The following is a 22,672-nucleotide window of genomic DNA, read 5'->3' on the forward strand; positions in this document are numbered from 1 at the left end:
TGACACTAATTCCCAGTAAGTTCGTCTTTTTTCCTTTTTGTTGCATATCACTAACAGCAAAGTTTTCTAAGGCTACTTTATACACATTTACATACGATTCAGAATACATCAATCGTTTTATGAAAAATCATTATAAAAGAGCTAATGCCTCCCTCAGCTACCACTTCTCGGAGTTGCCATTGTCTTACCTCACCTAAAAGAAAAAATCTCAGGCAGGCCCGCGGGCCACCCCCAAAACTCCTGTGCTCTTGGGCCCCACCGAAAGGAGAAAGCACCAACAAGAGGAGTACTTAAATTCCCAGGCTCCGGGTCCCTAGGAGAGGTATTTCCCTTCACGCCCACGAATTTGTCATAGAGGGCGGGGCACCGGAGGCAACCCCCGCCAAATCCGGGGGGAGGGGCGAAGGTCAGTAGCGGCCTTCCTAAGGCTTTTCGACCCCGCCTTGCCTGCCATTCAAGTACCGAATTTTCTCAGTACTGGTTAAAGTTTCACATTGACCCGCCTCCGTCGCTCACCTGATTAGATGTTTATGAGTCAAAAGGCGGGGTCATGAGGGTGTCGAGAATTTATTGGTTGGTGTATACGCCTTCTACAGGGCACCGCCCCCACCTCGGGAAGCTCGCTCTTTAGTGGCTCTTCACCTGGTCCGTCTTCAAGGTTTCTCTCTCTGTATTGGTCCAGGATCCCGCCAGTCCAGTCCTTTGCTCGTACTCGTTGGTGACAGCCTCTAAAAGGACCCGCCTTTCTCCAGAGGATTGGCGGGTTAGTGCGCACAGAGCCCACCCTTGACGGTAGGCGGGTAGTCGTGCTATTGGCTGGGGCCCCCGCCCCAGGGCGAGGAGGAGGAGGAGGAGGGGCAGGAAGGTTTGGTTGAGCTGCAGCTGTTTGTCTGTTCGACACAGGCTTGGGCCCGACGGGGGAACGGAGCCCCAGGTACCGGGCTGATGGAGCCCTCAAGGGCAGGGGCGGAGGCGCCCGGGAGAAGAGAGCGCCCTGGCCTGAGGGCAGAGGCGGGTCTGGGCCTCAGTGAAGGGTTAGAATGGCCCACTGGAGAGGGGAGAAGGGGGCCGGGCCCCCGCAGGCCTAATGAGGGCGCTGAGGAGGGGGCCGGGCGGGCTGGGAGCCCGAAGTTGGTGAGTCCGGGAGGCGGCCGGGTGGTGTTGGCGGCCGGGCTTGGGTCGGCGCGGGAGGCCCGGGGCTCGTGTGCGGGCAGGGGCAGGCCTCACTGAGCGGCGCGGGAGAGGGAGGAGCTGGGGGAAAGGGACGGGGCGGCGGGTGAGGTAAGCCCATTCGCCGGGAGGTGAGGAGGGGTCAAGTCCGGCGCCCGGCCCCGGAGGAGCTCTCTCGAGATGTCTCATTGCAAGGGCCAGAGAAGAGCTCTTAGCTGGGTGAGAGAAATTCTTTTCAGGAAAAGCGACTATTATAAAAATTACTAGGGTGCCCCAGAGTTGAGCCGAGAAGGGTTTAGGTTCAGGGAGGGAGAACTGAGACAAGGGAAGAAAGCTTTCCTAATCTAGAAGACTCAGGGAGCTGGAGCAATGGAAGTAGGGCCTTGTATCAGTTTAGGGAGTTTCTGGGAATGCTGAAGGGTGGGCTGGAAGTACCCTTGGGAGTAGTAACTCTTTTGTTCCCACTAGTGTGGAGATGTGGCAGTTTTAAGTTTTTTGGTATTCCCAGGGTAGCCAACAAGACAAAAGTAATTTTTTTCTGTAACTATTGGCTGTTCCAAATTCAGCCCCTAACACTTTCCCTTTCCCTCAAGCTGGTCTTGGCTGCAGTGTCTGTTACTTCTTACCTACTGTTTCATGACCTGTGAAAAAGCTAAAAAGTTGGATTTGGGGGATGTTTGTTGGTTTCTTTCCAGCTTAATAATGTGGTCTATATTGGATGCCATATCTCTGACCTAGAAGTGGGGAATCAGTGATTCATTTTCTGCACTAGAAATGGGCTTAGGGATCCCCAGCTATCCAGAGATCTTGTGACCATAGTTGGTGAAACTTTTATGTCCCTTAGACTTGGATATTTCCCAGGCAGGTAGTGGTTAGGTAGGACCAAGCTTGGAAATATGAGGTGATATCACTGAGGAAGGGATTTGGGGACAAGTGAGAAATTCCATTCCAGAAGGTTGGCATCACAACTGTTCTTTATCTACTTCTTCAGGAGCCCAGGTTTCTGAGCTATTAGAAGGTTGGGTCAGAGAGGCACTTAGGGAAGATGGTGAGTAGAGAAAAGATGGATTACTAAGACACAGGAGTCCCCTCCTATTTATGTTTAATGGCCTACTGACCTCCTTAGTCCCCCCATAGATTGGAGCTTATTGGATTTTCCCTTGTTATACTTCCTCCTTTTTCCCTTTTATACTACCGTAGTTTATAACTACATTTCTTTTTAATTAGAAAAGTAATATGTATATATTTTTAAATATTCAAGTTTTACAGAAGTGTAAAAAGTGTAAATCCTCCCACATATACCTCACTCATTTCATCCAGAAAGGTCAGAGATAAGAGACAGCACATCAGACCAATCTTGCTTTGCTTTGGGGGATGTGCCACCAAAGGCAATTCTGTTTTCATGTTTTCCACCAAACTGATTTCTCATTCTTTCCAGTTTTCCCTTCTGAGATGATACTCTGTTATTCATTGTGCTCCTTTTCACAGTTCATTTTGTCTTGCTTTTATCAAAGACAAGCAGAGAGCTGTACTCTGGGTTATCCTGTACATCCTTACATACACCCCCTTGTGCATGGGTATCCTAGGAAATAGCCAATAGATGGCCTACTTCTCTTTTATGGGCAGGAAAGAAACATTAACGTGAATTATTCTGTTTGGGAGAATTATTGGCATCTCTGCTAAAGTGAAGAATTTGAGACTTCTATCTTCTGGTTCATGGTCTCTGCATGTTCAGATTATGTGACTGTCCCTTCACTATCCTAAAAGAAGATGATGGGTCTCCTTAGGGGCCCCTGTATCTTTCTGTAGTGATACATGAAGGCTCCAAATTTCTCTAGATATGAAATTGATTTTCCTCTAAATCTCAGCACAGCTGGGACGCTTTATACACCACCTTATTAACTGAATTTGTCCTTACTGGCTATAGAAGCCCTTTAATGTGCCCAGCCTTTGTACAGTACCCCCAGAAACCTTGATTGTTGTCCCCCCAGGAGCTTTTATTTTCTCTCCTGCAAAACCAGTCCTAGAGAAGATTGTGCAGATGCGTGGGGGGGCGGGGAGGGTTTTTTTTTTTAATGCTCACTAGGCTTCCTACATCCTAATGGTATCCTGTCCCTTTCTTGTTCTTTTTGTCTTTTCCACCTTCCTCATAGTCAAAGTCTACCTTCAAGAAATGATCTGGAATTGCTCCATGTTAAGTTATAAATAACAAATAGTCACTTAAAGTATTAATCATTCCAAGGTTTTTTGCTTCTTAACATGGAGCTAAGGAGTAGAATTATCAATATAGAATTTCAAACATAGATCTGGAGTTACAAAAATACTTTTGGAGAAGAGGGCTTTCCCATTGCCCTTGAAGTCATACCTCATATCATCCAACTCTTAGTTTGCCCAGGAGCAAGGATTGCTCTTTGATAGTTTGCTTGTTTGTGTGCATTGATATGAATTTGACTTAGGGGGCATAGTGTAGAAGAAGCAAGTGTACAGCCTGCTCCCTAATCCTAAAGCATTTCAGATTAGAAAGTAACCAAAGTGTAAGACAGTGAATTTAAAATAAGGAAATGCAACAGCCTTCTAGGAGGAAGGATACCTTAAAACCCTACATAATACAGTCCCACTTCCCAAGAGTGTTTTAGAAAAGATTTAGCCCTTGACTGCACAGTAACTGAGCTGAATAAGGAGCTACCCAGGTGAGCAAAGTGTGTGCAGATTTCTGGGCCAGGTTGTAGTTTACTGAGGGGCAGTGGGTACCTTTTCAGTGTCCTCTAGGTCTGTGGTGGTATGATTTTTTTTTAACTTGTGTTTCTCAAGTTCAGAAATTAATAGAGATAATGACCCAATGTTTTTTGCACACTTCACATAACTGAAAATTCAGAGAACTTTTTTAGCCACTGTTGCTTCAGTGTTAGGGTGGAAGGGCAACATATTTAGTGTGATTAGGCCATCTGAGGCATAGTAACGGGTGACAGGAAAAGCAGTTAGCCCATGTGAGTTGCAACAGTACCTTGTGGCCTGGGTCCCAAGAGGGCCCTCCATCCAGGGGAGATCACAGAGAGGCAAGAGGGAGAATTGGTTCTCTGAGGCCTATTAAAAACATTCCCAAATGGAACTGAGTAAGAATCTATCCAGACGGCACAGAAGGGAAGGAGTAGATGGAGGAAGGAAGCAAGATTGCTTTGGCCTTAATTAATTTAGGGAGCATTTAATGAACACCTACTAGGGACCAGGTATTGTGCTCTGCTCTGGAGATTCAAGATGACTTAAAAAATAGTCACACTTAGTGAGAATATCATAGTTTAGCAGAGAAGACAAACACAATTAGCTCATATAATGTAATGAATGCTGCAGCCGAAATAGTCTTAATACTCTAGGATCCCAGAAGAAGCAGTGATGAATCCTGCTGGAGTGAGAGAGTAGTCATGGAATTTCACAGAGAATGTGGCATTTGAGCGTGGCTTTAGAAGGTATCTTAGGAGTTTGCTAGGCAGTCAGAGTGGGGAAGGGCATTCCAGTCTTTCCTAGGTCAATAACAGGGAGTTTGTAGTACCATGCTAATAAGAGATAGGTATGCTTTTTGCCTCTTGGGTAACTACAAGGAAGAAATGTAAGTGGGTGAAGTGGAAGGACTCTCATTTAAGCCAGTGACTCCCTGGTTAACATTGGATGAACACAATGAAAGCTGAGCCAAGTAGTGGAACTCAGTTTAAGATTTTGGTAATTTGGGGTCTAAACAAAGTTGGAGAGTTTAAGGTACTTACTGGCTTCTGCTCTATCTTCCCTACTCAGTAAATCTCACATTAATCACAAGGCACACTGAATTGTGCGGAAATTACCACTGCTTTCCTGACGCCTTCCACTGAATTGCTTCTATTTCAACTGTCCTGGCAGGGGTTGGTCAAGACCTTCTAGAGATGCATAGTAATGAGTGAGTCCTTCTGTCAGAAAAATAAAGGGCTGGATCCCAGTTCCCAGGGAAGGCCTGGGCCTTCCTAACTTGTTTTTAGTTCCCAAAGGAAGTGCTTATCTAAACTGAATAGAGGCAGAAACTTTATCCAGTCTAAGCTCTTGTTCCTCTCCTGGTGCCTTTGGATTTCAGTTCAGAGTTTAGCACCTCCTGCTTCCTTACGAGGTGTGGTGGTACAACAGGAGCCAGAGTTCCTGACTAGGAGTACTGGCTAGCTAGGAGATTTGCTAAGCGGTTGTGGGGTAGCTCGCTGTATGGTAACACCTGGTAGGTTGATTGATTTGCCCCAGTTTCCTCACCATAAAATACAGAGACTGGACCAGATGACCTCTAGACTGCCTCTTATCTGGCAAACTGAACTTACAGGGCTGACATTTGGGAGTGGGCTAGACTCTAGTGGCTCTGTACCTGGAACTCAGTCTCTATTGATAGATGACAGATTTCTAGAGGCTTCATACTTAGTTGGCAAAGTGACCCAAAGCTACCAAGTAGAAAGGGACCTGAGGAATGGAGTTTTGCCCTACCTGGGATTGGCAGGCTGAGGAACTTATCCTATTCATATTTTCCTGTGCTGCTGGGAGAGCTGCCCACACTAAAGAGCTTACCCCTCATCTTCCACATCCCCCTTTCCCAGTGGGCTGATGCCATGGTCGAGCCTTGATCCTCCCTAGTTAATGGTCATTTGATAAGCCATTCTTGTGGAAAGTTAAGTCTGATTTCTTCTCTTCTGAACTGAAAGTGTTGAAGAAAGAAAAACTTCCTTGGGGAGGAGGGTAAAACTCAGTGGTATAGCACATGCTTAGCATGCATGAGGTCCTGAGTTCAATCCCCAGTACCTCCATTTAAAAAAAATTTAATTAAAAAGTAAATAAACGTAATTAGCACCCCACCCCAAAAAATGAAGAGAAACCTCCTTCTCCTTTTTTTGCCTCCAGTTTGAAGGTAATAATCATCACACTACATGACTGGTTGGCTGTGGTTTATTTTTGCCTTTGGATGGGTCGTTTGCCCACTGTCAGCTCTTAGCAAAAAAAAATCACCACCAGAGTAGAAATCAGTTGAGTCTTACATGTATTATTCCATTTCTGTACCCCTGAACTTTTGAGAGTCCAGCTATTGCCTAAGAAACATAATACCCCTATAAACATGTTGGGATTAAAGATAAGGCACAGAGATGGCAACCCATCAATTACTGTGAACAGAGAAGATAGGACATATCCTTGAGTTAAAACTTTGGGGTAGAGGTAGTCTCCTCTAATCCAGTAGTTACTAATCTGACAATTCAAGAAAGTTTGCTGATTGCCGATGGGCTCTGGCTTGACTTAAAATCTGTGAGGGTTAATGACCAAGGGCTTTGCAACCCGAGTGTCTGACTGTTTCCTGTCTTCACACTTCTCCAATTTCCTACTGTTTTCCCAGGCCTAGCATGATGTGTCTGCCCATGAGAATTCAGTCCATTCTAACACTCATATATTGTAGAGCAGTAACATTAAGGCTTAGTGTTCTGCCCCTTGAATCACGTGCTTTGGTAGATAAAAATGTGAGGGAGTAAGTCGAAGAATCTAGTAACTTTCCCTGTTGTTTCTTAAGAGTAGAGAATATGTATGGCACCTAAAGGAAACTTTATCAACTTATTTGTAGGGTTTTTTTCCTATTATGTTATCTGTTTCAGAGTGTAGAGTTATGATGGCCTATCTTCTTTTCCTATGAAATAATGTATATGAAGTACTACATAAATGTTTTAAAAAAATAATTCATCCTCACAGATTCTGAGAAGCCAAGCCCTAAGAGAAACAGATATCTTAAATGTACCCAGAACTTTGGAATTGAATTCAAATTCTGCCTTTTGCTGCTTTCACATATTATCCTCCCCACCCCACCCCCACATCCTCACAGATAAGGAAACTAAGGCTCAGAAAGGCAAAGGGAGTGAATGGTCTGAGATCCCAATGGGTTCATTGCAAAGCAGAGAATAAAACTCAGGCTTGCCTGATTGCAAAGCCCTTACCATTGTGTGAGACTGCCTCTGTTGGCTTTGACTTCCCATTTTCATAATTGCTCCCTAACTTTAGTAGCAGAGTTGGAGAACCTCTGACCCCTGGAGAGCTATATTCAGCCCTCATCTTAATTTCATCTAGAAGTGCTTTAGTAGTAACTATAGCCTATAGGCTGGCCAGAGACTGGCCTTCCTGTTAACCCATCTTGCAGTGTCAGGCATCTCCAAAGCACTGTTTCTGTATGTCCTTGTTGTTTATCTGTCTTATAGATAATAGTGTGTATCTGTTAATACCAAATTCCTAATCCAGAGCACTGTTTTCTAAACTTTTTTTGGTCGTGGCATTTTAAAAAAATTTTTTCTTTACTTCATAATTCATTGTGTGTACATCTACCCACAAGTGAAACATTTTCGCAAAATGATTCTTATGCTTATTATTTACAATACATTTGACTTTTTTTCTTTTTTTCTTTTTTTTTTTTTTAATAATACTGATCATGATCCACCAAGTGATTTCAGGGTCACTGTTGGCTTACAGCCACAATTGGAGAAACAGTGCTTTAAAGGTTTGAGAATGAAAGAGCTAAAGAACTGAGACTAGTGGTTAAGAAGTGAGTTAATACTGACTCTTGCAATACTAGTTCCCAGGATTTTGGATTTAATAGACCAATTATTTAAATTTTGGCGTTTTTATTTTTCCACATAAGGTTATTTAGAAAGCCTATCAACACTATTTTGTAAAAGCACTAAAAAAAAAACTATATAGGAAACTAAAAATATATATTTCCTGTTAGAAAAGGATTATGTAGAATGAAAAAAATCTGAATCCTTCACATACCACTCTCCTCAGAGGGAGGTAACCACTGTTAACAGATGAGTCTATATCTTTCCATACTTTTTTCTCTGTAGGATTTTGTTTTGTTTTATAGAAATAGGATCAACCATGTGTTTTGTTCTCCAATTTATTTTAAACGTTAACAATAGGTCTTAGAGGTTTATCCATGCAATAAATATATATTTACCTCTGAAAGAAAATTGATGCTGAGAAAGTAAGAAGTTAGAAATCTTAGAAAGGATATTTTTTAATTGAATGAATTTAGCTTTATGAAAAACTTGCTATGTCATTTTTCTTTTAATCATTTTATCATAGACTAGTGAAAACTTCACAAAGTGGCACATGTATATCTAGATTCTTAGAACTCACTGACCTAGGAGACTACAAAATACCCAGTAGGATCAGAGTAATTTCTTACATTCCTCTGTCTTAATTAGTCTACTTTGGGACTTTTCTGAGTTCTCACTTCTGTCTCATTCCTCTGTTAACTTCCTCTTTACACTTTTTTTTCTTGTTTTTTTTTTTTCGCTCTATCTCATATCATGGCTGCTTTTAGAAATATATTGATCACGACTAATATTGAGATATTTAATATATTAAATTGATCTTTTCTGTGAATCAGGGCCTCTAAATGACATACCTACCTTATTATTTATTAGCACTATGCTAAATATATCTTTCACTTAATCCTCATGGCTACTTTATGAGGTAGGTTTTTTTTCCATTTTATAAATGCAGAAGGTAAGGCTCAGGCAGAGAAATTTTCTTGATGTTATTATATTCATAATGATTAGTAGCTTAATAATCATTGAGCACTTTTTGTCAAATATTTAGGTTCTTTGTATATATTATCTCACTTAATCCTCACACCAACCTTATGAAGTAGATGCTCATAAGGCTATTAACCCATTTTACAGATGTGGGAGTAAATACACAGATAGATTTAGTAACTTGTCCCAAGTTTCACAGCTAGTAAGCAGAACTATAAAATAAATCCAGTGAATTGGACTCCACAACCTGTGTTCCTCTGCATTGCCTCCTGTATGGTTTTTCTATCTTTTATTTTCTGTCTTGTCTTCACCTAGGATTGCAGAGATTTTTAACCCTGATTTGACTCCAAAGCAACTTGCTATAGTGACAAAAATGTTTCCCCCTATATGTCAGAGTATGTTTGTAGAGTCAATAGAATTAACCCTAGAGCAGGGAAAGAGTCACTTGAACAAGCAAAGTACAAACCAAGCAACGCTTAGGTTTTAGAGAGGTTTTTCATGCTCTGATCATGCTGACATTTCTTTGAATCTCATAGTTCATTTCCCCTCAGAGTCAAGATGATATGTGTTCAGGTTTGGATGATGGGACACTCAGAGTCCCAACTTTTCTCTGTCTCCTCCTCCACCACCACCTGTCCTAGCCACTTGGAAGGTAGAGAAGGTGATTAGTTCTATTCTTTCATCAAATATTTATAGCTTGAAGACTTAGCCCCTATACCATCCTCTAGAGACTTTTGCATGTATTGAGAAGGTACCTTCTTTCTCTGCCTGTAATTTGGAGGGCTACAGCTGTTGGGCCCTTTTAGTGTGGAGGGTAGTCTAATCCCTAGGCACCGGGAGGACAGCTGCAGGTTGAGAGCAAGTCAAACTTACTGACTCAGAGTTTCAGGTTCGGAGAGGTGGCAGAAGCAAAGTGAAGAATTAATACTGAATGTGTTCTCTTGGTTGTGTTTCTATACTAACCTTTGACCAGAAATGGGAAAAGATAGATTTTTTTTTGGTAATTGGACCTTGATTAGATTTTCATACTGAACGTGGGCTCTTGGTTGTGTTTCTGTACTTACTTTTGACCAGAAGTGAGAAAGGACACATTTTTTGGTAATTAGACTTTGGTTAGATTTTCAGAAATGTCGAGAAGAATGGTCATGTATGAATGAAAGCTACCCTCCACTCAGGAGGGGTGACTTGTCTGACACCCCTAGAGTAAATCTCTCATTTTGAAAGCTAGAAAAAAGAGGAGAGTGAAAAAAGATCAGTATCAGGACACCAAGGAGTTAGCAGGGATCTAGTGTCCTTCTGGGTAGATATGGGTGTTTTTCAGGCTAACTAAAAAGTTGATCACTTTGCCTTTCTTTGAAGACCCGGTCAGGAATGAATGGGAGGTTAAAAACTTCTCTCACACGATTTTTAGTCTCCATTTCAGCAAACTCTATTTTAGATGCAGTTCTTATTTTACTGTTTCCCACTCTTACCACTGAGTGTCTGCTGTCTAGGTATAACCTTTTAATGATGGGTGATTATAAGAGTTAAGTCCTTATGGGAGCAAAGAAATGAAGAGATTCTATCCTTTCTTTAAAAAATGATTGCAGCTATAATGGCCCTGTGTTTAATTTTGCCCACTTTTTCTCTTGCAGGACTGTTGAAGCCTGGAAGTCCCCTCCCCTCCCCCCTCCCCCCTTCGCCGCTTTGTGGCATCCCCCTCCCTTCACCCTTTCCCACTCTGATAATCTAGCCATGACTAGCAGAAGCACAGCCAGGCCCAACGGGCAGCCCCAGGCCAGCAAAATATGCCAATTCAAATTGGTCCTGCTGGGTGAATCTGCAGTGGGAAAGTCTAGCCTGGTATTACGTTTTGTCAAAGGGCAGTTCCATGAGTACCAGGAGAGCACCATTGGAGGTGAGTACTTCAGGGAGAGAAGAGGCTTTGAAGGGAGATATAGGGACCTGATTGTGGAACTGGCCCTCTTAGCTCCCTGAAATGGAAATCCTTTGTGAAACAAAAAAATTGCCATAATGCCAGAAAGCAGGTATATGTTCATCCTCTTACTTCCTAGAAGGTTAGAAAGGTTGGCTTTTGTGTACCAAGAAAACCACTAATTATCTATCACAGTCTGTTTTCCTCTTCCTACTCTCGTCTTTATACCAGTGAAGTTCAGTTGAGTGTCATCTTGAGTAAGGTTGGTTTGGGACAGTGACTCATAATCAGAGATGTACATTAGAATCACCTGGAGACCATTTTCATCCCATGCATGCTTGGATCCTACCCTCAATCTACTGATTAGTATTGGGGGTAGGGTGAGGTTGGTGATGGTATAGAAATGTATGTTTGGAAAAGCTCTTTAAATGATCCTGATGCACATATCTGGTAAAATAGAGGCTGGAACTAAATACAAAAGATAAAGGACATCTGCCTTTTCCACCTTTGCTACCTTCTCCCTGCCACTACCCCAAAATAGGGTGCTAATTCAATAAAGGATCTTTTGAGAATTCCCATGTCTTTCTTCCCCACTTTTATTAGTCACCTTGGAAATGTGTTCTTGGACCAACAGAAGAAGATATGAAAAAGTAACAGCCAAATAATATTGATAATTGTGGGACCTCACATCAGGCTTTAAAATCTTCTAATCAGTTCTTGATGTGACTTTTATCTGAAACTTATGATCTCTGTCATCATCTTACTCCTCTGTTTTGGTTGGAAGAGGGATGACTCTGGTATAAGTGCCAGTTCTTCTTTCTGTCCCTCAGGATTTATGACGTGCCCCCATTCCTTAGCTAGAGAGACTTCTGACAGGAAGGACTTAGCCAAGAGCAGCCTTAATTCTGGTTCCAGGACCTGGAGGAGAATGCTAAGCCTTTCCTATAGGTGAATAGCCTGGGTGGTGACCGGTCTTGGACTGAGAGTGGAGATATTTTGAGGAGGGGATGGTGGGATCTTCTCATTCATCCTCCCACTTAACAACAACTTCTCCTCCATTCTCTCATTCATAGCGGCCTTCCTCACCCAGTCTGTTTGTCTAGATGACACAACAGTCAAGTTTGAGATCTGGGACACAGCTGGGCAGGAGCGGTACCATAGCTTGGCCCCCATGTACTACAGAGGTGCCCAAGCTGCAATTGTGGTTTATGACATTACTAATCAGGTAAGTGGGCTGAGAAGATTGTCCTTGCTTTTATTTATAGGAATTAAATTAGGTGGGGGAAAGAAAACTGGTTCTTAAAATAGCAAAATAAGAATACAAATTGTGCTTCCAAGTGCTGAGAAGACATAGGTAATGAATTGTCAGACACAGGTGGTTTCAGTGAGTGAAGGCTGCTTAGAAGAGGTGAGTTTTAAGACTGGTTTTTGAAGGTGATGAGCCTGGATCGGCAGTCATTCCAGCCCATCCATTCTCATCCTCGTGTTTTCCTAGGAGACCTTCGCCCGAGCAAAGACATGGGTGAAGGAACTACAACGACAGGCCAGTCCTAGCATCGTTATTGCCCTGGCGGGGAACAAAGCTGACCTGGCCAACAAGCGCATGGTGGAGTATGAAGTAAGATGGCCGTTGAGTCCCTCTCTAACACTCTCCCTCTGTGCTTAGGACCTCTCTTTTCCAAACCTGCCCTCTCTGAAAACGTCATCTGAGGACATTCATCATCTCATTCCCCAGTTCTGCACCATGTTAAATACAGCAAAACTGTGACCCTAATGCCAGCCAGGAGATTTTAGAGGAGTCAGAAGACAATTCCAGAGCAGAGGGGTAGGGAAGTACCGGTACCAGCTGTGGGAGTACCAGCTGTGGGGGTACCAATGTGAAAACAGGAAGGAGGGAGCAATTGAATTTGAGGTAAGGGACTATTCAAGTGTCAGAACTTGAAAACCCCCAACCAGCTTACCTTCTTCCCCATAATTAAGATTCCTGACCTCTGTTTTTGGGATTAAGTGGGCTAGACCCTGGGTTATCCTTGAGGGAGTCATCACCAAAATATGGGTTCAGGGCCGGCTGGCTCAGAGGGGCAGTTAAGGGAGGGAACCTAGGATATTGGCTAGCTCTGGTGCTACATGGGAGTGGAAAGGCAGTACTTGTTCCTGCCCTGCATTCTGAGCACCAGTCCACCCCACCCCTTTCAGGAGGCCCAGGCGTATGCAGATGACAACAGCTTATTGTTTATGGAGACTTCAGCCAAGACAGCTATGAACGTGAATGATCTCTTCCTGGCAATAGGTAAGGTCAGAGCAGCATCTTAACTTTCCATTGTGACCCTCTGTCCTACCACTGCAGCTTAAGACCCCTCATCTTCAGTGTAGTTTACAGTGAACCCGCCCCCCCTGCAGAACATCCCCTTTCCCTCGTTCCCCTACTTCTCCCCCACCCAGTAGTCTTTTTGGGAGTATCAGTAAAATCGACCATGCTTTGTTCCCTTCTGTTTTTATCTCTAGCTAAGAAGTTGCCAAAGAGTGAACCCCAGAATCTGGGGGGTGCAGCAGGCCGAAGCCGTGGTGTGGATCTCCATGAGCAGTCCCAGCAGAACAAGAGCCAGTGTTGTAGCAACTGAGGGGGTGGCTAGCAGCAAACAAGCACGGAGCTAGCACGAGAGCTAAGAAATAACCTCCATCCCCACCCCTCAGCACACAGCCCCTATGGTAACAGCACACTGAGCCCTGGCTCCAAGGGCTGCCTCCTGACAGCTCCGTCATGGCACTTTTTAACGCTTCAGCAACCAACACCAGGCAGCTGTTGCCACTGGCCTCCTACCCCTACTCTGGGGCTTGGGGGTCAGATCCCCCAGGACTTAACCTTCCAAAACAAACTTTCTTCACTTTGTATTATAGGTGCAAGACAGTGACCTACTTATCTTTCCTCCTCCTCCTCCCCATTTTTTCAGAAAACATTTTTTGTCTCCTGCCCCTTCCCCTTCTGCTTTTGGTCAATCTCTGTTCTTGATCCCTTTTTCCTCCTCTCCCCAGGATGGAGAAAATGGTGAATCCAGGAACTGAAGGAGTTTTCTACTTCAGTCACATTAAGGGCCCTGGGGGAAAGTAAGGTGCGGAGCAGGAGGGAGTAAGGAAACATTTCCTTTTTGTTTTTATTTGGTTGGAGTTTCTCATATTTGAAAACACTGCAGTATCCGTGAGTTGGTCTTATGGAGGGTGTTTCTAGGTGGAGGCGAGAATGGGAAGGCAAGTTCTCGGGCACCAGGCTGGAGTCATGTTGTTAGCTAACTGGGAGGAGGAGGTGGAGACATAGTGTCATCTGTGGCTCTGGCATTCTTCCAAGGCCTCCTTTCCCCTCACGCAGCCTCTTAGGTAGCTTCTCCCCCATAGCGGGGGAGATTCTGGACCCTAGAGTCCTCCAAAGAATCTTCACTGGTTGCCTGCATCTTTGGCTCTGCTGTGATCTAAATGGAGGAGGGACCAGTTTCTGATACCCATCCTCTGACCTTTACATATGCATTTTTTTCCCTCTCTGGCCTTCAGATGGCCTCAGCCCCAGCCACTGTATCCCCCTGCAGTTTGCACTTTAATTGATGGTAGTTCAGTTGTGATATTTGTTTTATGGGGGTTTTGATTGATTTACCTGCCCTCAACTCCTTTTAGTTAAATGGAATCTGAGGTGTATGTGAGGTTTGGGGAGGGGCTGTAGAGAACAGTACTGGTGGCAGCTACTCAAGCCCAGTCTCCACTGCTACCTTCCTCCAACTCTGATTCTTACCTCACCTGTATTCTTACCATCCTAGCTCTTGGGTATAGGTTTGCCTTTCCTGGGGAATCACTGAGCAACTGAAGAGGAGTCTCAGGACAGCGTAGGCCATGGTATGGGAGTGAAGAGGAGTCAGGCAAAAGGGAGGCATTTTCTGTCCTTTCCCAGGGTTCCCATTCAATTTGATCCACCAATTACCATGTCTTTTCTACTTCCCTGTAAATAGATATGATCTTTATTCCCACTGTACAGTCTGTTCTGTCCCCCATCTCCCTATTTCTTTTCTTCTTTGTTAGTATCTTCAGTTTGGTTCCTCCATGATATCCCCACCCCCCATACAACCAGTGGTTTAATCCACACACCACTAGGGGGTAGTACCATAGAGGCCTACATGTGGCTCCCTCATATCTTAACACCTGTTCCTGTGGACAGGGAATGACTGGCACTGAAAGTCCCTCATGGTGTCTCACATCCCAGAGGATAGTTGTCCTTTTAAATCTCTAGCCTCTTGACATCCTTCATCAGGAATTTTAGGATGGCTTTGGGAAGAAGCCATCAAGGCAAGAGGGAACTTTCAACTCCTTCTCGTTCTAGCCCAGAGTTTTGGGAATATTGGGGGAAGTAAGGAGAGGCCATAGTGACCCAGGATTGGAACCTTTCTGCCCTTTCGGCTTCCAGACTGCCTCCTGTCCCAGAGCAGCTGAGAAATCCAAGAAGCTGAGCTTCTGGAGGACCCAGCTTAGGTTCTTCCACTTAGGCCTCAATTCCCTTCCTTTTCCAGGGGCAGCCTTAGTTCCCGTGGCCCTGAAACACACAAACATTTTCCCCTTTCTAGCGCCCACTAGCACCAAAAGCACTCAGTGCATCCCTACAAGTGGAAGAACTAGGATGGCTCTCTTAAGCCTCTTAGAAATGAAGTTCTTTGTCTGCACAGCTTTCCTTGTGGAGCAGGAGTAAAGATGTTTCGTTGCCTTGGGGCTGGGAAACCATTTCTCCAGGCTTCTTCTTCCCTCCCCGCCCCCTCTTAGGAACAGGATTGGCCTAGCTTCTGGGCCTATCTGCTGCCTTCCATCTACTTCCAGCTCTTCTGCTTTCCTTTGAGCTCTATTGGGCTTGGGGGAATCTTAGTTTTTATTTCCCAGCTCTTCATTTTTTTTCTTCTGATCTTTTTTTTTAAGCGGGGAGGCTTTTTTTTTTTTTTTCTGAGAAAGCATTTGCCTTTTCCCCCCTTTCTCCCTCTCCCAACATAACAATCGTGGTAACAGAATGCGACTGCTGATTTACCGATGTATTTAATGTAAGTAAAAAAGGAGAAAAAAAAGTGTACTGGAGTGTTGCTTCTTTTTATTTATTTTTTCCTATTTCTCCATCTGATACTAGAAATTTGGAAGGAAGGACACCCAATAATAATAATGATGTTTATTGAATCAGAAACACCCTCCCTTGTGTCTTGGTACCACCATATTCCCGCTAATCTTTTCTTGGATAGTGAGGTAACCCAATTTGGAAATAGCCCATTTATTGCTGTTTAATAGCTCCTATTCCCAGGCCACTAGAGACCTCATCAAATCTGACCCTAGTTTGTTTATTTAGGCCATCTATACAGAATGAATATATGAGAGAGGGTGGTGGTCTATAGACCTCTGGCAGACAACTGATGAAATTGGAGGGAGAGGTGATATTTGTAAATGCTTTGAAGTATTGCTCAAAGATTTATGTGCAGCTTTCTAGGGAGAGGGTCCACAGCCTTAATTAGTATCTCGGGGTCCGTGACCTAAAGAACTTTTTTTTTTTTAATCACTGAATGTTTTTGATTGATCATGTAGTTTCTAACCCAATAGGAAAATTTCAACAGGAAATTCTGCTCTTGTTTCCTATCATACTTGAAGCCCTTCAGTCCATCACAATCTAAGTGGAAGTGGGTGGGGGATATTGATACAGAGAAAAGATTAGGTATGGTTGCAGAGGGAGTTTTAAATTCCAAAGAATCTGAAGGATAGGAAAGACAGAGTCAAGTATTCTGTTCCATCTCTGCCAGCTTACCAACTGTGGCTTTGATCAAGTTACTTAGCCGCTCTTTGCCTCCGTTTCTTACGTAAAATGAAAAAAAAAAGTTGAGGTTTAAAAGGTCAATTATATAAAGCATGTGTGTGGCTTTTTATAAGGTGACACTGTTATTAGGCAGAAGTCTCATCCATGGCTTCAGACAGTCCCTAACTGACTTCTTTGTGTACTTGGGCTGAGCCCTGTTTCTTAAGACTGGTGGGAGAGGTTGGGCATCAGGCCTCTTTGATGATTAGTTTATATACAGTTGAGTTGGGAATCATTTTCCAAAAACTTTTTCCAAAATCACCTTTTCACTGTCGGTTCCCCTTTGTGTATATCTCTTAGTACTCCCCACACAGCTCCTTGATTCGTAGTAAAAGCTCAAGTTCAGCTGAGAGCAGAAAGGGAGCGGAAGTGATCTTCCAAAATTAAATAAGGCCGTCACTTAAACTAAGGTTGTAATTCAACCTTCTAGTCTCTAGAGGGCAGTGTGGGATACGTTTGCAGCTAGCTAATGACAAATTCTCCGCACCAAAAGATAAAAGGGTAATTTGCAAACAATTTCTATTAGTGTTCTTTATTCTAAGATTATGAGCAATTATAATCTTCCTACTTTTGAATGTTGAAAATGTCATTTATTTTATTAAATGGCAACTAAGCAAAATAAAAAAGATGGCTATTGAATGTTGGTTCTATAATTTGAGGGAAACTTCAACTAGTCCAAGGAATCTCGAAGTCTTTGAGCCACTTATTTAGGCCTCATTTCTGCCCTCATTCCTGGATATAAGAGACTCGAGCGCTTGATCCTGTTTTCTCTAAAAGACAAACAGGGCTGTTGTAATTGCAACACAGACGTTTGTCAAAAACAGGGTAGAGGCCGAGCTCACCACCGGGAGAAAAGCCAGCTGGATCCCGAGGTCTCTAGTGAAAGCACCTTGTGTCTCTGCCGGGGCGGAGGCATCTCTTGGCCCAACCATTGGAGTCTTTGTCACCTTCCACTGCCTGGGTTCCGGACGTCGTGAGGGTCCCATTCGTCCTCTAGCGGGAGGTGGAGACAAAAACATCGCTCCTAGCTCGGAGCCCAGGGGGCGCCGCGCCAGCATCAGCCTCCGGGAGGCGGGCACAGCAGCTGGGAGGTGGCCTGCAGCCCGCCAATTGCGGAGGGGTGAGCCGAGGGGCGAGAGTGGTCCTTTACTCCGACTCAACGTCACGGCGCTGCCCCCGCCCCTTCGCCGGCAGCTGCTGGGCCGGGCGGGTAAAACAGCCACCGTGTGGACTGCCGCCGAACGGGTAAGGAGGCTTGGGCCGAGAGAAGGAAAAGGAGGAGGCAGGGCTAGTAACCCGGGCGGGGGTCTTGGCACCCAGAGCGCTCCGAATACCACGGACAACAGAACTGCCAGTACCCGCCTCCACTCCCGCTAGCGGGGTGCTCCTGGGGCCACGGGGTGTTGCTGTAAGACACTCCGGCCAGCTGCTGGGCAGTAACATGGGACCGGGTGCTTGTGCCCTGGTGCTGGATATATCCATATTCTAACTAAAGTGCCCCCTGGGAAGTGACTGGCTACCACCTGCACAGGGCGGTGACATTGTGTTTTGAAGGCTATTTCTCCCAACCTGGAACACTGGACTGATCACCTGCAGGTCAGTCCTATTTGCACCGCTCCAGTTTTGTTCTAATGGGTTGCTGGGATTGAGGGTAGGTGGAAGGAAGTGAGGGTCCCAAGGTACAGGAGTAAAATGCAGACTCTATTCCAACGCCTAGCTCCCTCACAGTCTCTCTGCCCGCCCCCATCTTTTAGCATCTCATCAGCAATTCTGACTCGTACCCCTCCCCACTTTGGCCCTCCTGGGGTCAGTGATCTGCTCAGTGCTGTGAAGAAGAAACTGCTGCAGGCAGGCCAGAGCAGGAAAATTACCTTCTTCCTTCTCTAGCCCATCCCCTGACACCCTGGCCATTAACTTCTCAACTTGCTGAGCTCATTGGAATGGCATAGAAAGGTAAGGGTGGGAACTCCGGGTTGGGGTCCAGTTCCCAGCAGGGTTCAATTTTTATTTTTTTAGGGTGGGTGGAGGGACGACAGGGAAAGGCCTTCAGTGACAGGGTTATTACTTGTTTGCTCATCACGGCAGCTCTGCTACGTAGATGTCATTTCATAGATGAGGACACAAGTTCAGAGAGGTTTGGTATCTTGCCCAGGAACAAGGCTGGTTAATGGTAGGGCTGGTTTCACAAATGCAAGGCAGTTTAACTTCAGAATCCAGGCTTCTTTACCCCATTAGGCTGCCACTACCTTTTTTACCTTTTTTGTCCCTGTTTAAGTAGTCTGCCCCTTAGTTGTCCTCTGCTGACTTCAGAAAAAATAAACTGGCAAACTGGACAATAGACTTTTGGCCCCCAGACATTGTTCTCCGTAGTGGGCAAAGTAGAGAGTGGAGGATGGGAGACAGGTGATTCTAGGAGACTCTTTCCACTTAGACACCGTCTCCCATTCCTTTCCATCTTGTCAGCATAGTCTGTCTCCGAAGTGCTCCAGATTTTCTCTAAGGCCCATTTGGACCCCCACTTCCGTCCTTTGACCTCATTGCCACTGAAAAGTTTTCCCCATTTGTCCAGAGTTCCTTGCTGATCTCTGTGTCTTCCTTCCATTCCCTCAATCATCACCTCCCAGGACTCCCTATCTTGATCCTGGAATCTTCCTCCTATCCTAGGTCTGCCACAATGCTACTGCTGCTGCACAGAGCTGTAGTCCCAGGGCTTCGACAGGCCTGCAGGTAGGCCATCCATTTCTAGGACTTGTTTCCAATCTCATATCTCCCAACCCCACACCCACCCCTCCCTACCTTTATGACTGTTATCTTATCTGCCAGATAAGATTGTTGAGGTAGTAGCCAGGGAGGAAAGGGAAAGCCACATCCCACTTGTCCCACCCATCCTGGGAGAAACTAAGTCCCAACTGAAGGAACCAATTGCCAACCAGGGAGAGGTACACCCTGGGCCTTCCTCGGCCCTTTCTTAAAATCAGGAGAGTGTGCCACTAAGACCTCTCTCTCTTCCAGACTCAAGTCAACCCCCTCAAGGTTCTGCATTCAGGCCTGCTCTACAGATGATTCGTTTCAGCCCCAGCACCCCAGCCTCACCTTCTCTGGTGGTAACTCCAGCACCAGGGGTTGGAGAGTCATGGGAACCCTGCTAGGCCTCGGTGCAGTGTTGGCCTATCATGACCATCGGTGCAGGGTAAGTAGGGAAGGAAGCGACTTTATTGTCAGAACAAAGGGGGCCTAGTGAACTCCCCAGGCAACCCAGACTTTATTTACCACAGAGCCCATGGACACTGTCTTCGTGTGCAGTAGAGATGGAACCCATTACCTCCATTTCCCAGTGGCCACATTTTGTGGATTGGGTTAGAGTGAGCTAGAGTGATTTCTTCTTAATATTCTGTTCCCTTTTGCTTCACCCCTGCCCTGACTGCAGGCTGCTCAGGAGCCACCACACATATACACGAGGGAGGAAGTGAGATCCCACAGCAGCCCTGAGACTGGGATCTGGGTGACTTTGGGCTCTGAGGTTTTTGATGTCACAGAATTTGTGGACCTACACCCAGGGGGGCAATCAAAGCTGATGCTAGCAGCCGGGGGTCCTCTAGAGCCCTTCTGGGCTCTCTATGCTGTTCACAACCAGCCCCACGTGCGTGAGATACTGGCTCAGTACAAGATTGGGGAGCTGAGCCCCGAAGACAAGGAACCCTCCACCTTGAAGACCTCTGACCCTTACGCTGATGATCCTGTACGTCACCCAGCTCTGAAGATCAACAGCCAGCGCCCCTTTAATGCAGAGCCCCCTCTTGAGCTGCTGACAGAAAACTACATTACACCCAACCCTATCTTCTTCACCCGGAATCATCTGCCTGTACCTAACCTGGACCCAGACACCTACCGCCTGTATGTAGTAGGGCCACCTGGGGGTCAGTCCCTCTCCCTATCCCTGGATGACTTGTACCAGTTCCCCAAACACGAGGTCACTGTCACTCTGCAGTGTGCTGGTAACCGGCGCTCTGAGATGACTCAGTTCAAAGAAGTAAGCGGTCTAGGGTGGAATGCAGGGGCTATTAGCACTGCACGCTGGGCTGGGGCACGGCTCTGTGATGTGTTAGCCCAGGCTGGTCACCAACTCTCTGAAACTGAGGCCCATGTCTGCTTTGAGGGACTGGACTCAGACCCCACAGGGACTGCCTATGGAGCATCCATTCCTCTGGCTCGGGCCATGGACCCTGAAGCTGAGGTCCTGCTGGCATATGAGATGAATGGGCAGCCTCTGCCTCGTGACCATGGCTTCCCTGTGCGGGTGGTGGTTCCTGGTGTGGTGGGTGCCCGCCATGTTAAATGGCTGGGCAAAGTGAGTGTGGAACCAGAGGAAAGTTACAGCCACTGGCAGCGGCGAGATTACAAAGGCTTCTCTCCGTCTGTGGACTGGGACACTGTAGATTTTGACTCGGCTCCATCTATTCAGGAACTTCCTGTCCAGTCAGCCATCACACAGCCCAAAGATGGGGAGACAATAGAGTCAGGGGAGGTGACTGTGAAGGGCTATGCATGGAGTGGTGGAGGAAGAGCTGTAGTCAGGGTGGATGTGTCTCTGGATGGGGGTCTAACCTGGCAGGTGGCTGAGTTGGATGGAGAGGAACAGCGCCCCCGAAAGGCCTGGGCCTGGCGGCTATGGCAGCTGCAAGCCCCTGTACCACCTGGGAAAACGGAATTGAACATTGTTTGTAAGGCTGTAGATGACAGCTACAACGTGCAGCCAGACACGGTGGCCCCAATCTGGAACCTGCGAGGAGTGCTCAGCAACGCCTGGCACCGTGTCCATGTCCATATCGCCCCATAGAAGGTGAAATGGAACCATCTACTCTTCAGAATCACCTTCTCAACCCCTTTCCACATCCATCCTTTGGCCTCATTACCACAGAAAAATATTTCCCTCTACCTCTCCATGTCTTGGATCACAACCCTGACTATGCCTTCCTAAGCCACACAAACATACACACCACACATTTCCACCCAGGCATCCACCCTTTCTTTGACACTGTATTATATACTCCTCCTGGCTACTAACCCTGTGCCAGGAGGTGAGAGCTGTTGGAGCAGAGGACCAGAAGTGGGAAATTCTGGAAATAAGCACTATTTTCTCTACCTACCCTATCTCCTTTTCTAATGCTTATCACCACTGAAGCCTTATTTTGCTTTTCTTCTTAGGGTCTTCAGAGAATGTGTGAGAATATGTGTAAGAAAACTGTATACAATTTTTTACTGCCTCTGTAGTTTGCCAGGGGGTGTGAGGGGCTCAACCCTCTCCTTTTATAGTTACACTTTTCTAAATACTTCAATAAAGTATCTGTTTAAGACTACCACTATGAAAAAGCAAAAAATAAAAGGTGACTTCTGGGACCTCTTGAGGCTAGAGTGAGCACGTTGCAGGAGGGAGATTCAGTGGTACTGGGATGTCTAGTGAGACAACCCAAACAAAAGGTGGAGGGGAGGGGAAAAGGAAGCAGTACAGGGAAATCAAGAAATGGGATTTCCTTCTCTGATGTCTGTCGGCATCTGCAGGGCTGCTTAGGTGAATGACCTCAGGATATCCCCCCAAGAGGAAAACATTTTAAATTCGGCATCCTTGAGGTCCTCTTCCCCCTCCCCCGCAATCCCTACACACTTGGCAGGAAAGGCAAAGAATGCTAACAGGTTAAAATCAATATTGTCTTAGGACAGGCAGAGACAAAACTTGGCACTAAGAGCAGATGTGCTAGGGCAAGTAGGGCGTCCAACGTGGCCTCGTTTGCAAATTAGATGGAGGTGAAGGGGCAGCGATTTGAGTTACGCTCTGCCCGGGACCGCGCCTTTAGGGCTCGAATTTTTCGGCGCTCGGCTACTCTCCCCTAACTCTTCCATCTCTCCCCAGCAGTCTCCCGGGCTTGGGGGCGCTCGGTGTTCGGCCACGCCGCCTGTCGCCTGGTGGTGGGGCCGGAAGTTGTTCGCGGGAGGGGGGAAGGTTGTGATGGGGGGGGTTTGTGGGGGGGGGCCGTCCCTCCTCAGGTGAAGCCGCTGATGGAGATGGAGCCGCCGCCGCTGCTGAACGCCCGGATGCCGCCTCCGGCCCGGCTGCGGCCACCTCAGTGACCCCACTCCCCCCGCACTGGGCCGCCCGGGCCAGAGTGG

The 22,672-nt window shown here is 46.0% G+C and overlaps 2 protein-coding genes across 16 annotated transcripts; both read left to right on the forward strand.

The window, feature by feature from the left end:
* Positions 1-837: 837 nt before the first annotated feature.
* LOC102528941 (ras-related protein Rab-5B) lies at positions 838-15,742 on the forward strand. 2 transcript variants are annotated; one of them, XM_031683409.2, is made up of 6 exons: positions 838-934; positions 10,370-10,632; positions 11,724-11,875; positions 12,146-12,268; positions 12,847-12,940; positions 13,156-15,742. In XM_031683409.2, the coding sequence occupies exons 2-6, from the start codon at positions 10,470-10,472 to the stop codon at positions 13,269-13,271; spliced, it is 648 nt and encodes a 215-aa protein (XP_031539269.1). In that variant the 5' UTR covers positions 838-934; positions 10,370-10,469; the 3' UTR covers positions 13,272-15,742. The 2 variants fall into 2 exon arrangements, with proteins under 2 accessions (XP_031539269.1, XP_031539268.1); XM_031683408.2 differs by lacking the exon at positions 838-934 and adding an exon at positions 1,073-1,134.
* Positions 15,743-17,594: 1,852 nt separating this feature from the next.
* LOC140700066 (sulfite oxidase, mitochondrial) lies at positions 17,595-21,867 on the forward strand. Of its 14 annotated transcripts, none has more exons than XM_072972636.1 (6): positions 17,652-17,752; positions 18,039-18,103; positions 18,262-18,460; positions 19,172-19,234; positions 19,520-19,697; positions 19,935-21,867. In XM_072972636.1, exons 4-6 carry the CDS (start codon positions 19,182-19,184, stop codon positions 21,342-21,344), a joined length of 1,641 nt encoding a protein of 546 aa, XP_072828737.1. In that variant the 5' UTR covers positions 17,652-17,752; positions 18,039-18,103; positions 18,262-18,460; positions 19,172-19,181; the 3' UTR covers positions 21,345-21,867. The 14 variants fall into 14 exon arrangements, with proteins under 14 accessions (XP_072828738.1, XP_072828742.1, XP_072828734.1 ...); XM_072972635.1 differs by having other exon boundaries at positions 17,704-17,752; positions 18,003-18,103; XM_072972642.1 differs by having other exon boundaries at positions 17,704-17,752; positions 18,003-18,103; positions 18,395-18,460.
* The last annotated feature ends 805 nt before the right edge of the window (positions 21,868-22,672 follow it).

Source organism: Vicugna pacos, chromosome 12, assembly GCF_048564905.1.
Source record: "Vicugna pacos chromosome 12, VicPac4, whole genome shotgun sequence".
Lineage (NCBI taxonomy): Eukaryota > Metazoa > Chordata > Mammalia > Artiodactyla > Camelidae > Vicugna > Vicugna pacos.

Bases quoted from the DNA above. Each gene is read 5' to 3' on its own strand.
- LOC102528941 (XM_031683408.2), top strand. From the start codon at position 1,088: ATGAGGGCGCTGAGGAGGGGGCCGGGCGGGCTGGGAGCCCGAAGTTG. The intron at 12,269-12,846 runs GTAAGATGGCCG...CACCCCTTTCAG, and splicing joins AGCGCATGGTGGAGTATGAA to GAGGCCCAGGCGTATGCAGA. The intron at 12,941-13,155 runs GTAAGGTCAGAG...TTTTATCTCTAG, and splicing joins TGATCTCTTCCTGGCAATAG to CTAAGAAGTTGCCAAAGAGT.
- LOC140700066 (XM_072972637.1), top strand. From the start codon at position 19,182: ATGCTACTGCTGCTGCACAGAGCTGTAGTCCCAGGGCTTCGACAGGCC. The intron at 19,235-19,519 runs GTAGGCCATCCA...TCTCTCTTCCAG, and splicing joins GGGCTTCGACAGGCCTGCAG to ACTCAAGTCAACCCCCTCAA. The intron at 19,698-19,934 runs GTAAGTAGGGAA...CCCTGACTGCAG, and splicing joins ATCATGACCATCGGTGCAGG to GCTGCTCAGGAGCCACCACA.